Source organism: Solanum tuberosum, unplaced genomic scaffold (genome assembly GCF_000226075.1).
Source record: "Solanum tuberosum cultivar DM 1-3 516 R44 unplaced genomic scaffold, SolTub_3.0 scf00541, whole genome shotgun sequence".
NCBI classification, from domain to species: domain Eukaryota; kingdom Viridiplantae; phylum Streptophyta; class Magnoliopsida; order Solanales; family Solanaceae; genus Solanum; species Solanum tuberosum.
In genome coordinates this window covers 29,505-43,331 of record NW_006239474.1, presented here as the reverse complement: position 1 = coordinate 43,331, position 13,827 = coordinate 29,505, and the positions used below count along the sequence as shown (strand labels likewise).

At 36.5% G+C, this 13,827-nt stretch overlaps 1 protein-coding gene and 1 pseudogene across 4 annotated transcripts; one reads left to right on the top strand and one right to left on the bottom strand.

Annotated features, from left to right (window-relative positions):
* The first annotated feature begins 692 nt into the window (after nucleotides 1-692).
* LOC102598605 (uncharacterized) lies at nucleotides 693-3,320 on the top strand (annotated as a pseudogene).
* Nucleotides 3,321-5,292: 1,972 nt separating this feature from the next.
* LOC102598265 (uncharacterized protein YAE1-like) lies at nucleotides 5,293-11,465 on the bottom strand. 4 transcript variants are annotated; one of them, XM_015304455.1, is made up of 6 exons: nucleotides 11,346-11,465; nucleotides 10,306-10,615; nucleotides 6,769-6,895; nucleotides 6,148-6,272; nucleotides 5,918-6,039; nucleotides 5,293-5,793 (listed from the first exon to the last, which is right to left on the bottom strand). In XM_015304455.1, the coding sequence occupies exons 3-6, from the start codon at nucleotides 6,872-6,874 to the stop codon at nucleotides 5,490-5,492; spliced, it is 657 nt and encodes a 218-aa protein (XP_015159941.1). In that variant the 5' UTR covers nucleotides 6,875-6,895; nucleotides 10,306-10,615; nucleotides 11,346-11,465; the 3' UTR covers nucleotides 5,293-5,489. The 4 variants fall into 4 exon arrangements, with proteins under 4 accessions (XP_015159941.1, XP_006365437.1, XP_015159942.1 ...); XM_006365375.2 differs by lacking the exon at nucleotides 10,306-10,615; XM_015304456.1 differs by lacking the exon at nucleotides 10,306-10,615 and having other exon boundaries at nucleotides 11,368-11,465.
* Nucleotides 11,466-13,827: the final 2,362 nt, after the last annotated feature.

Here is a 13,827-nt window from a genome sequence, read left to right as displayed (position 1 = left end):
TATCACAATAATGCAAACCAAAATGAACATAAAAATTAAAAAAACCAAAAGGGCCACAGGGCCCTATGACCTCCCAATCGAGTGCAGGTCAGCATCTAATTCTTATCTTAATCTTATCATTAATTTTTTTTTATTAATTGACATGTTTTCTCCATTGTCGTATTCCCTCTTTTCATAAATACTTTGATTTGTTGCACTTGACCAAAGATCTTTCGAAATCAATGTTTTTACCTCCTCGAAATATGGATAAGTTTTGCGTACACTCTATCCTTACCATACCCCATTTGTGGAATTACACTAAAAATGTTATTCCCTCTTTTCATAAATACTTTGATTTGTTGCACTTGACCAACTTTCTACCTCCTCGAGATATGAATAAGTTTTATGTACACTCCATCCTCACCAAACCCATTTGTGGAATTACACTGAAAATGTTATTCCCTCTTTTCATAAATACTTTGATTTGTTGCACTTGACCAACTTTCTACCTCCTCGAGATATGAATAAGTTCTGCGTACACTCTACACTCACCAGATCTCATTTGTGAGATTATACTGATTATGTCGTTGTTGTAACATTAAAAATTTCCCACATGACAAATCAAACACCAAAAAGCAAGAAGACCCCTACCCCACTCCCCACCCCCACCTACATACACACACAAAAAGAAAGCAAGACAAGAACATAAAAAAAAAAAAGGCTGCCTACAAACCAAAAGCAAATAAACCATTTGGAATCTCTGGTAGTTGAGATTTCAAAAACAGCCTTTCTTCATGAACTAAAACTCTCTTTATCTCATGAAGAAGAAACACTACCTCAAATCCATAAATCCTTGAAAGGAATATATCTTTCTTTTCCCAAAACCAAATTAAGATGGTGCAAAAAAAAGTCCTCAACAAGCTTGGTATCAAAACTGATCATATTAAAGCCAACAACCAAATAATGAACCACAAACCATCTTTTCCTATATCACAAAACCATGAAACCATCAAGAATAGAAAAGCTGAACTCAAGAAAAAGATGATGAAGAAATCAGGCAAAACCAAACACTTAGAATATGAAATCTCCCACTCACCAAATTTCAGAAAATATGTACCTCAGCCAGGCAAACCACCCACTAGTACTAACTCATCAACACCAACGAAGCGTCAGCGTCAGCGTCAGAATCAGAATCAGAATCAGCAACAACAGCAATCAATATGTACTCCAAATTATATGAAGTCCACAAGCAGTTCTGTTGCAAGGAAAGAGCAATCTCAGGTAAGTTCAAGGAGCCTTCAAACTTATTCACAAAGTTGTAGTAGAAAGAATTCAAGTAACTCAAAGTTAGGCTCAGCTAGTTCTGTTAATAAACCAATAAGGAGTTTATTAGCTAGAACTCCTAGTTTTAAACCAACAAGAGTTTCATCATGTTCCCCTATTGTTATGTATGATGATTTCCAAGTAGAAAGGGCTACATGTTCATCAACTTTGAAAGAAGTTAAGTTTCCTTCATATCTTGAACTTAGTCCTGGAGGAACAGAATCAGATGGAACTTCTGTTTTCAAGGTTTGTCCATATACATATTGCTCTCTTAATGGTCATCATCACCCTCCTTTGCCTCCATTGAAGTGTTTCTTGTCAGCAAGAAGGCGTATGTTGAAGAATCAGAGGAGTTTCAAGTTGGGATGTGTCTCTCCTCGTCGAGCTAATCCTAGTGGATTAGGCTTGAATGATAATGTGCCAAAACAAATAGAGAGTACTACAGAGAAGGTAGCTCCTCTGACAAATGAAGATGACAAGGAGTTTTTTGTCGAAATTTATAGCAACGAAAAGGAAGAGACCAACTCGGTAGATGATTATTACATCATTGATTCTTCTGTCACTGATCTTGTACCTTCTGGTGAAAGCAGTGAAGTGGCAGCAGATGATACCGAGGACAATCTTGATCAAAATAGGAAAGCTATTTCAGCAGAAATCAACACTTCTGGCTTTTGTCCTGCAGAGAATCCGAATGAAGGTGCTAATGACATGGTTCAAGAGGAAGTGGATATTGAATCCTTGAGTATGCATACTGAAATAGAGATAGAAGCAGCAGCAGAAGAGCTGGAATATGAAGCTTCTGATATGGACTGGGATGTTGAGAAGTACTATGCATTTAGCGAAGACGAAACTGGTTCAATCTCAGATGATATAGATCCCATCACATTGGTTGATGATCCAGTTGTCAGCGAGGAGTTCAATGAAAAATCATCTAATCCTGAACTTCTATCTGACAACACTCTGGAAGAGTCATTTGATAAAGAAAGTATCATCTCTGGAACAAGTTATGATTATGCTGACTCCGAATCTATCTGTTCGCATACAGAATTTGACATTGATGAGTATGTTGAAGTGTCTGAGGACACTACACTTATCTCTCTAGATGTCAATTTGATTCTAGATGGTACAGATAGTGAGACAGCAACAATGGATTATCAGGCTGCTGTTAAGGCAGAAGAAACCTTCTGTCTAGAAGATGAAACTGCAACTTCTCACGAAGAATGCGTAACTCCTCAAGATGATGATGCTGCACTTAAAGGCTATCAAGAGCTCAATGTTTGCTATCTCAATGAAGTGCAAGATGAAACCTATAAGGATAATGAAGAACGTTCGGATGAAAACATTGTTGTCAAGATGGAAGATACAGAATAAAACAGATTGTCTGTGAACAAGGAGATGAAAATGGTCATGGCAATAATGCTCAACAGTTGGTAGTAGAGGCAGATCTCAAGGACGAGCGTGATGGAAGCCATCAAGCTGAAGATGGAAGTGAAAACGCCTCTGAAGACTGTACAAGCCATCAAGCTGAAGATGGAAGTGAAAATGCAGCTGGTGTTGAAGTGGATCAAACAGCTGAGGCATGTGTGGAAAAGCAGAACCAAATCAAAGATAAGAAGACACATGCAAAATATGATTCGAGTGAAGAAATGTCTGAGAGGTACATAAACCTGAGAGGCATAGCCAGGCGCAATGACACTAAGGAGCCAGAGGAGTCAAGAGACTTCAATCCACGACCACCAAATTTCCTGCCACTGGAGCCAGATCCAGATGCAGAGAAAGTTGATCTCAAGCATCAGATGATGGATGACAGGAAAAATGCAGAGGACTGGATGCTTGATTTCGCACTCCGACGAGCAGTGGACAAACTTGCACCAGCTCGCAAGAGAAAGGTTGCATTGCTCGTGGAGGCTTTTGAAACAGTATTGCCAACATCTAAATGGGAACCTCACCTCAGGCGCAGCGCATCAGGATTCACACATCCTAGACCAATTCAGGCTTGCAACTGATGCTAGTTCCAGGTCAGTACAAAACTCATACCATTTAATTCAATTCTGTCCCTATGTCATAACCAAGCTACTAGATGAAATCTTGAATACACAGAATATTTTTCATAGATGAGTTACAATGAACACATACTTCCATTGTGGCATAGGTGGACATCAGCGCGGAGCTAGTAAGACAATCTTTCGTCCAGGAACAACTGGCTTGTTGCTCACAATTCACAACCCTCCAACATGTGCAAGGATTTCAGCTTAAAGGCATTAAAGGAATCGATTGGGGTTAGATGGTGGAAAACATCATCATGGAATCTCAAGTACTTTGTAATAGAGCTTTCTAGTGTGCTTGATTCCTGAGGATTATGCCTACACATACTTTAGTACTGCTGTGAAAGGTTTTATGTATTTCAATCTATGGCTTTATCTATAGTTGGCTAATATTTCTTATATGTATCCTGACATGCTATGGTACCATTATCTTCAACTATCATCTCAGCTACTATCTGAAATATGCCAATAACATGCTTTTGACATGCATTTAACCAGTAATCACTACTGAGCAAATTGAATTTAACAGCTCAAATATTGGTTAGAAGAGATTGTAGAGTTCATCGAAGAGTAGGAACAATTCAAACACTAACTGCTCCATGTATATGGACGAAACAACAGCATCTTAGCTAAAGTTATTTACTATCACAAAACTTTTAGCTTTTTCTCCTAAAGATCACTTAGTTTCAGATACTATTCTCTCAAGTTGGAGATACTACTCTCTCATGAATCCAACTGATCATTGTTCACCCGCCAAATCCTAAAGATCGATAACTCATACAAGGACAAAAAAAAAGGAAAAATGACAAGTGGTCTAACAACTCCATATGTATTCTTGCTCCCACATCCCAAAGTCACAAACTTGATTTGAACCACATTGATCAAAGCAAAGCAGCAAAAACACTAACCAATAAACAGAACCTGCAGCAGAAGCCAGGTAGCTGACCCAAAGCGCCTTTTTTGTTGATGTGGGCTGTAAAGTTTTGTTTTTTTTCTTTGAAGTTGGTTGGAGCAGCTAGTAGTTGATCAAATGATAATGAAAATCCACTTGGTGATTTAGTGCTTTTGGGTTCCATTATTTTGCTGCCACTGTTTGACAAAGATACAAAACAGCTATATGCACATCTCCATGGACATAACGAATAGTTACTTTCTTTACCAAATTAAAGAAACTACTATAATGAACAAATAAAGAGATAAAGAACAACCATGCTCAGTGAAGACAGATTTGTACAAACCACATGATCTGGATGAATTTGATTGCGTCAAATTGCTTTTCCAGCAACATTCCAAATGCCTTGATGTTGTAGTTATCTCAGTAGAGATGTTAACAGGCATTCTTTCAAAGGGACTACATTTCAACACTTGGTTTCTAAGTTGAAAAGGTCAAAAAATAGAGTTACTACACTTATCTAATATCCCCATTCACGTCTTGGTAAAGTTTTTTCTAAAGCTTTGTTGTTTAAACTTAGATTCTAATACAGCATGCTGATGCAAATACAAAAGATCAGCAGAATACAAAAACGTAAAAAAGCAAATAGAGCTGCAAAATAATTTCAAAACCTAACTCCTATAGCCAATTTTCAGAGTCAAATCCATTCAAATTTTAGACCAAAAAATTTGTTTGAATAGTACAGAAACCCATTTGATTTCTCTAATCAATCAGGCCAAAGTTTGTTAAGGACTTTCACCAACATGGGTTGTGGACTTCTGGTGTAGTAGTGGGATTGCTTCACCATTAACCAGAGGTCTCGGGTAGACGCCTACAGTGCACGATCCAAATTTAGTCGGGGCTTCAATGCGAGCTCCGAACACCAGATGGGAAAGCACGAAAAAAGGACTTTCACCAGACACTTCATCAACTTATGATTCCAAAAAAGCTGGAATTAACAAAAATAAACTATTGAGAAAATGAAAAGTTCGGAGTTTAACACTCTTAACCACATAAAAGTGGAAGTCAACCAAACTATCACCTGAAAAGGCATTTAACTAAAACCACACATACAATGTTGGAAAATAGAAATATTCTATCTACAAACTATGCATTCAAGTGTACTATTTTTTTTCTTTTTGAATGCAATTTTCATGGATTGTGATGAAAACTAGAAGTGACTTCAATGAGCTAAGCAGGAAAAGGAAAAGCTACTTCTTTGTATCTACGTGCAATTTGAGCCCTGATTCATCAATAAGTAATTGAAGCTCTTTCTGGTAATTCTCAAGAAGATTGTCATTGGAACTGAGGTCGCTGGAATCAGCCAAGCAGGAGCTAGAGTTGTCATTTTTAGCACTCTCTTCCAATTTCTTTGTCAGATAATCATGGAACACCTTAAGCATTTCCACAGTTGAACGAGATTGCACAGACTCATGTAAGTGCTGGAACTTGTTCTGGATTTCCTTTGTATCAACCATTCTTTCTATTAAGCCGTTGGGAAGAGAGGCCAAAGCGCTTCAAAGAGGGAAAAAAAAGGAGAAAACATCAAATTTAAATCCAAAATGGCACGAAGAAAATTTCTAGTTGGTACACAAACTCAACTCTCTATGAATTCCATGTATGCAATGCATATACTTACCTAGTGATACCTCTGACTAGACCCCAGTTGTAACCAACATATACAGAGTCTGTAAAACCAACATTAAATCCCTCTTGAACTGAAGCTTCTTTCCCTGCTATAAGACCATCACGGTATCCGACCTAATAATTCATCAGGAATTCCAAATACAAATTGAATTTGCAACCAAAAGGAACACATCTAGTTTTGTTTTCTGGATGCTATAAATCAGATTAAACTTGTAAGGATACAGTGTGGAATTGGTCATGCCGCCTCTGCCATTCCCTGTCCATTTCAGATGTTTTATCCAGTTTACCACTAGAATCATGGCACAAATCACCATCATCACTCCACACATCGTCGCACCACTCGCTCTCTGGCATTAGATGTTAACTGCAGTCAGCACTATCAACCAAACTATGTACAGGAGAGATCCTAACCAAGAAAACTATACATAGATAAGAGAACATCTCCGCTTAGCAGCATTTAACCAACTTATTTATTCACAATCACGATCAGAGGTTTAATAATGTTTGAAACGAGAAAATAGGGAAGGATAGGAGAGATAATATAGTTCTTTAAGTTTTGAATAATCTTTGGCAAACAAAGGAAGGCGAAGGAGAGGGGAAAGAACAATGGTTAATCAATCCAGATCTACTGAGAGTAGCCAGTGAAGAAGACCTTTTAGAATAAGACTTCTTAAGATGTAAATGAAGACCTTTAGTCTTCCACTTTGATAGTTATTCCAACAAATATGCAATCTAGGAATAAGAGCACCACATTATGGTAAGCAATTTGATATTCAAATGTTAATAGCAAAATGCATTTCTAATTTTCATTATCAGCTTGAAGCAATCAGCTGAAGTTCATACCATGTGAATCATTGTTCCCAGAATTGGTAGTCGGCCTAAGACTTGATTGAAGATTTGACATATCGAAAATGTCAGAGTAGAGTTCATCCTTTATACTGTTTTCCATCTTCAAGCCTTGGATAATCAACTGAAATAAATACAAATAAAAAAATCATGTAAGTTCAAATATCATAAGCCAGAAGCAAAAAAAAAAGAAAAAAAAGAAAAGAGATTTGTGGCACAAAAACACTTATATCTTCTGTCCTCCTTTGAGATATTACATATAATTTAAGTCAAAAGTTCCCACATGAATGCACAAACTATATTTAATAGTAGAAGCTTTCAGGTGCCCAAGACAAACTAATTGTACATCAGCTACACAATGGAAGGCGTCCAAGCTATAATCCAGCAAATTTGACAAAACGCATTATGATCAATGTAGCTTTCGTTCTTCTTATTAACATCAATAGAAAAACATTAAAAGAAAACTTTGCAAGTTCTATACAGTTAAATGGTTAATGTAGTGTGCCACCCATTTATAACAATTAATATACAGTAGCTTCCAAGAATTAAATACATTGCACACAATAAACCTTTTTTTTTTTGGATAAGATATTGCCACCATAGTACATTGCAATTATTCTTGAATACACTCTTCCATTTTTTTTAATAGATAGTAACTCAGTATAAGAAGCAGATGAATCTTCAGTACTCATTATTTCCCCTTTCCAGTAACAGATGATGTAGCTCAGCTTACCAAGTTTGGATTGAGCAACTTTTGGTTTGAATACAGGAATCAACTACATTATTTTCAACACAAACTTGATAGATAAAAAAAGATTTTAAAAAGGTTCGGTCAAATTCAAGAATAATAGGCAGGTCATCCAATTTGGGTGAAAGAGTATTATTTTGATCTGAAGATGGACACAACCTAGTGTAACATGTAGTAGTCCTAATCTATAATGTGGGGTCCTCACAGATTTAATACTTTTGATGATCATAGATACTTCTTAACTGTGGTGGATGATTTTACTAGAATGACATGGGTATTTTTGCTGAAAGTAAAGTTTGATGTGTGTGTAGTGATTCAACAGTTTCTAACTCAAGTACAAACTCAGTTTGATAAGTTGGTTAAAATAGTAAGGTCAGACAATGGAACTGAGTTTGTAAACTCAGCATGTGGTAACATGTTCAACAAACTTGCATAGTTCATCAAACAAGTTGTGCGTATACCCCTTAGCATAATTGGGTGGCTGAGAGGAAGCATAGGCACTTGCTTGAAACGACTGGAGCCATCAGGTTTCAGGCTGAAATACCTATAAAGTTCTGGGGACTACGTGTGTTAGTAGCTGTTTATTTACTCAATAGACTTCCTAGTTCAGTCCTGCAAAACAAGTTTTCGTATGAAGTTTTATACAATAAAATACCTTCTCTGACTCATCCAAAGGTTCTCTGATGCTTGTGTTATGCAAAAATTCGCAATGAGGCTGACAAGTTACAACCTAGATCTAGGATGGCAATCCATATAGGATATTCTACAACTCAGAAAGGATATCTTCTATATGATATATACACAAAAAATCTGTTTGAAGCAGGGATGTCATATTTAGGGAAGACACTTTTCCCTTCAAAAGTCAATCTCCTACTACTCACATCTTGTTTCCCCCATTAGATCCTTACAGTCATATCTATGAGACACCCTGCTACAACTCTCAAAGGCAAAACGTGTAATCCTCTGGCCCAAGTACAGACACTCGGATTGTACTAAGACAGTCTTCAAAATCACAGGTTGTACCTGAGTCGGATGTAGAGCCAGTGGTCACTACTCAACCTCTGTCCATAGGAAACTCTCAATCTGAAACTAGGAAGTCAGGTAGAGAAAGGAATCCACCGATATGGTTGAAGGACTTTGTGTCCATGACTGTACATAAGGAGGCTCCCTATCCTATGTCCAACTATATTACCTATTATCATCTATCTCCTAGATATCAAGCTTTCATAGCCAAATCTTCTTCCATATAGAACCTACAAATTATAGTGAGACTGTTAAAGATCCAAGTTGGGTGGATGCAATGAAACTAGAAATTGAGGCATTAGAGAGTAATCATTACTTGGGATATAGTTCCTCTACCTAAAGGAAAGAGATCTTTCGGTTGTAAATGGATCTACAAAGTTAACTACAAGCATCTGGAGAGGTTGAAAGGTTTAACGCAAGGTTGGTTGCCAAAGGCTATAGTCAAAAGGAAGGGATTGACTACCAAGAAACATTTTCATCAGTAGTGAAAATGAAAATTGTCAGGTCTGTTCTAGCTATTGCTGCAGTCAAGCATTGGCATATACATCAAATGTATGTATACAACAATGTTATCAAAGGCGCGCTTAAGCCCTGAAGTGAGGCTCAAAACATGTTGAGCGCTTCACCTCGCTTTATGTGTGCTTTAGCGTCGTCATCAAGATTCTAAGACAAACTTTTCCTTGCCAACGAGCCTCTTATGAAGAATTGACACTAACAATTGATATTTCACTTTATCATAATTTTTTTTCAATTTCTTTGGTCATATATTGTCATTCATGTTTATAATTATTAGTATTGGACTAAACATATACATTTCTATTTTATTCTCCCTTTGCGCCTTTTTTCATTAAAACTTACGCTTTATTTACGCTTTGCGCTTAAAGCCCCCACGGACCTTAGAGCTTTTTTGCGCTTAAAGCCCCCACGGACCTTAGAGTTTTTTTGCGCTTTTCACCTTTGATAACACTGGTATACAATGCATTCTTACAAGGTGACCTTCTTGATGAAATATACATGGAGCTTCCTCAAGGTTTTATAAGTCAGGGGGAGTCTAAGACACCATGCAGACTCATAAAATCCTTGTATGGATTGAAACAAGCTCCAAGACAATGGAATGTCTTGCTCACTGAGGCACTTCCAAGGTTCAAATTTCAGCAAAGTCAACATGACCACTCATTGTTCATTAAGAAAACTACAGAAGGTACCACTATAGTATTAGTTTATGTTGATGATATGCGTATAACAAGTGATAGTTTAACGCTGATTGAAGACACAAAACTTACACTGCAAAAGACATTCAGGATGAAAGATTTAGGTGATCTTAAATACTTCTTTGGAATAGGGTTTGCTGGATCTAAAGAAGGGATTCTAATGCATCAAAGGAAATATGCATTAGAACTTATCTCTGAAACTGGACTAGGGGCATCTAAACCTACCATGACACCTACGGATACAAGTGTTAAGCTCACCACTAAGGAGTATGACGATCATCTTAACCAAGCAGAAAATAGAAAAGCAGGAACTCTTGCTGACCAAACTACCTATCAAAGATTAATAGGTAAGCTTCTATATATTACTATGACAAGGCCTGACATCTCCTACACCGTAGGACTCTAAGCCAATTTCTACAAGCACCTAAGAAGTCACACATGGAAGCAGCCCTCAGAGTTGTTACATACCTCAAAAAACAATCAGGACAAAGCCAATTTCTACAAGCACCTAATAAGTCACACATGGAAGCAGCCCTCAGAGTTGTTACATACCTCAAAAAACAATCAGGACAAGGGGTCTTACTGTCAGCATACTGTGATGCTGACTGGGTTGCATGCTCTTATTCCAGAAAATCAGAAATAGGATACTTCGTCAAGTTTGGAGACTCAACCATTATTTGTAAATCGTAAAAACAGTCAACCATTTCCAGAAGATTAGCATAAGCAGAATACAGAAGCCTTGCTACAGCTGTGGCTGAACTAGTTTGGCTAATGGGGTTGATGAAAGACCTTGGCATTAAAGTCAAGTCACCAATAAACATTTACAGTGACAGCAAAGCTGCAATGCAGTTGGCAGCTAACCCTGTATATCACGAGTAAACATAACACATCGAGATAAATTGCCATTTTATAAGGGAGAAGATCATTCAAGGTCTAGTAGCTACCAACTACATAACTACACAAGAGCAACCTGCTGACATATTAACAAAGGGACTTACCAGGGGCCAACATGAACACTTAAGCTTCAAGCTAGAACTATTCAACATCTTCACAGTACCTAGCTTGAGGGGAAATATTGAAGGAGGAATCACCTAGTGAAGCAGGGGCATTTTAGTCCTTCTAGCTTGCTACATGATTAAATACCTAATAGAATTAACTAGTACTAATCCTCCTCCTAAAAGTAATTAGCAGGTAGTTTAGCTAATATTCATTAAGAAATAAATGATTGGAAAGAATACCAATTACAATTACTCTCTGTATATAATCTCCTTTCTAAAAGACTTTTTCTTTTTCTTCTTCTTCTTCTTCATCTATCAATTGGGATCAGTCTTTGAATCCTTCTAAATCTCAGATAATCACAATATAACGTAAATACAAGCAAATAAACTCAATTAGGCATTTTCCAGGAGGAATTCCAAAAACAAAATCACAAACAAAAGCAAATAAGGAATAGGCATCTCACAACTAAATTAAACAGTTAATTCATGCATTTTATCAAACAGGTAATAGGCAATCTCACAATACTTCTCCATTCCGAGATAAAAATTGATTTGTCTCCAGTAAAGCATAGCGAAGAACATATAACCACTCACCGGAGAATTTGGGGAAAATCACCGGAGAATTTAGAGAAAGTCACCGGCGTTGCAGAAGAAAAAAGATTTATGCCTCCTTTCTCTTTTTATAGGTTTGTTTTTCAATTGTTAAAAGTGGAATAGAAATTAGTTTACAATAAATATAGTTATGTTTTTATTTATATAAAAAAAATAACCGAAAGTTATAAGAAAAGATACATTAAATATACAATATAGTAGTTTGTCAATAGTTATACAATACAACTTACTTACACATGAGTTATATACTCCCTCCGTCCCTATTTAATTGTCCACTTTAGAAATAGCACACAGATTAAGACAACAATGATTAGCATAGTGAAGCTACAATTTTACCCTTGTAGTACAATTTACAATTCCAAAATAAATTCATTCAAGATAACTAATCAATGCTGAGAACTTCATAAGCTTATTTATTTTATTTATGCCAACTTTATTTAAATAAGGGTATAATAGGAAAAAATTTGTTGTCCTTTCTTGATTTGTCAAAATGGACAACTAAATAGGGACAACTAAAAGAGGAAATATGGACAACTAAATAGGGACGGAGGGAGTATTAACTATATATTAATGTACACTTAAAAAAACTGAATATAGTTTAACTATGCATGAAGTATACATATATATGAAGTATACACTAACGGATTCAATTTCGATCAACTTAAAATCACTTTTAATAGTTTCAAAATTTAGATATGAAATCCTCTCGATATTTCGAGTCTTTTGACATATAATTTGCTTGAAGCGATAATTGATGAAGAAGAAATAACAAAAGTGAAGAAAAAAAAGGAAGCGAAACAACCATTAATGGCGAAATTGAAAGGATGAAGTTTGTTTTCTCAACCTTCATTAGCGAAGTCATTTTCCTCATTTTAAAGGAGTTAGTTTTTCCAGAAAAAATGTTTTCCATTATAGAGGCGGCGCCAAAATTAGGAGTTTGTGGATTTTAAATTTTTGGACAAAAGATAAAAAATATTACAAAGCATGCTTCTTCTTTTTAAAAGAAACTTTTATTGATAGTGGAGTTCGAAACCACAACTTTAGCATGGAAAACATATCCACAATCATGATCCATTCCTTACGATTGCTCGCGTTCACAAGTTAATATAGATATATATTTATTTAATTTTCTAATATAAATACAAGATTAAAAAAAAAAATAGGTTCATCCAAACCCCCACCAAGCTCCACCCTTATTTTCAAACAATTTTAATGTAACAGCCTGATTCCGTCGTTAGGGATAAGTCAATGAAGAAAGAATTGGGGCTAGAATTTTTTTTCATAGTAACTTGAAATTCCCAACCTAGTCCAAATTTGGACAAAATCGGAGTCATTAAGGTATAGGAAAATCTGGTAATTAATGAGAGATCTAATTATGATTTGGACCACATGAGTAGATAACTAAGACGTTAAGGAACCCGTACGACTTTACAAAATCGAATTTGGGTGACGAGAACACCCGAAAATGATCTTAGCGTGAACGGGTAACATTCTGTCTCCGTGTAGGACGCCAGAGCAGGGCCGTTGTAGCGAGATGGGTCCGTCTTGGCAGGCCAGACGCGACTTAAAATCGTTAATAAACCTCTAAACGATCTTATTTGGCACTTTTCAATTTTTAGAGCTAAGGAGACTACCCCAGGCGACTTCTTGACCGTTTTTGAAACGACCCCAAAAAAAAAATGCCCGAAAATGTGCTTCGGAAACACCTATAATTGTAATTTCCATATATCTCAAAATCCGTGCATGATTTCGGAAATTCGACTTCATATTCTTATTCAGGGGGTCAAATTGAGTGGGAAATGGGTCTAACCCGAATTTTAGAGCAACCGTATCAAAATTCGAAAATCGCAAACAATGCGATTTGGAGGGTCAACTTTAAAGGGGCATATCTCTTAGCACACAAGGAACTGGAAGGGCCACAACCTATTAAATTAAAGCTCTTTGAGTTAGCTTTCCAACGCACTTGGTTTCACCTCATTCCGAGTTAGGATGAGGGAGTTATGACCATTTTTGTAAAACCTGTCTGTGCAGATTTGCAAATTCCAGTAAGCTTTTTTTTAGCGGGTTGGGGACGTTTTTTATAAATGTCTCATACTTAGTCATATTTTTTTTACTTTCAAAACACTCTCTAAGCCCTCTCCAAAGTTCCACCAAGATCTTCAACCAAATTCAAACATCTCAAGCTCTAATTCCGGATTCAAGACTCAATCTCAAGCTTCAATTCTCCATTCCAATCTTCATCAAGGATTCTCCAAAGTTGAGGTATGTGGGTTGATTGTGGAAACCTTCCTGTCCACAAGTCCAACCATTTATCCTCTATTTCTACTTCAACTTTATGGGTCCTTATGATTATTTATGAACTCTTGAAGTATGGAATTACTACTACACACCCTATTATGGTCTATTTTGCATATTATCATGAAATGGAATTATTATGTGATGCTTATGGTTTTCATGCTTCCAT

Coding starts and splice junctions, on each gene's coding strand:
- LOC102598265 (XM_015304454.1), bottom strand. CDS start 10,799: ATGTTGAATAGTTCTAGCTTGAAGCTTAAGTGTTCATGTTGGCCCCTG. Junction 6,896..10,751: donor AGTGTTCATGTTGGCCCCTG/GTAAGTCCCTTT, acceptor TATTTATTTCAG/TTGATTATCCAAGGCTTGAA. Junction 6,273..6,768: donor TGGGAACAATGATTCACATG/GTATGAACTTCA, acceptor ATCTAATGCCAG/AGAGCGAGTGGTGCGACGAT.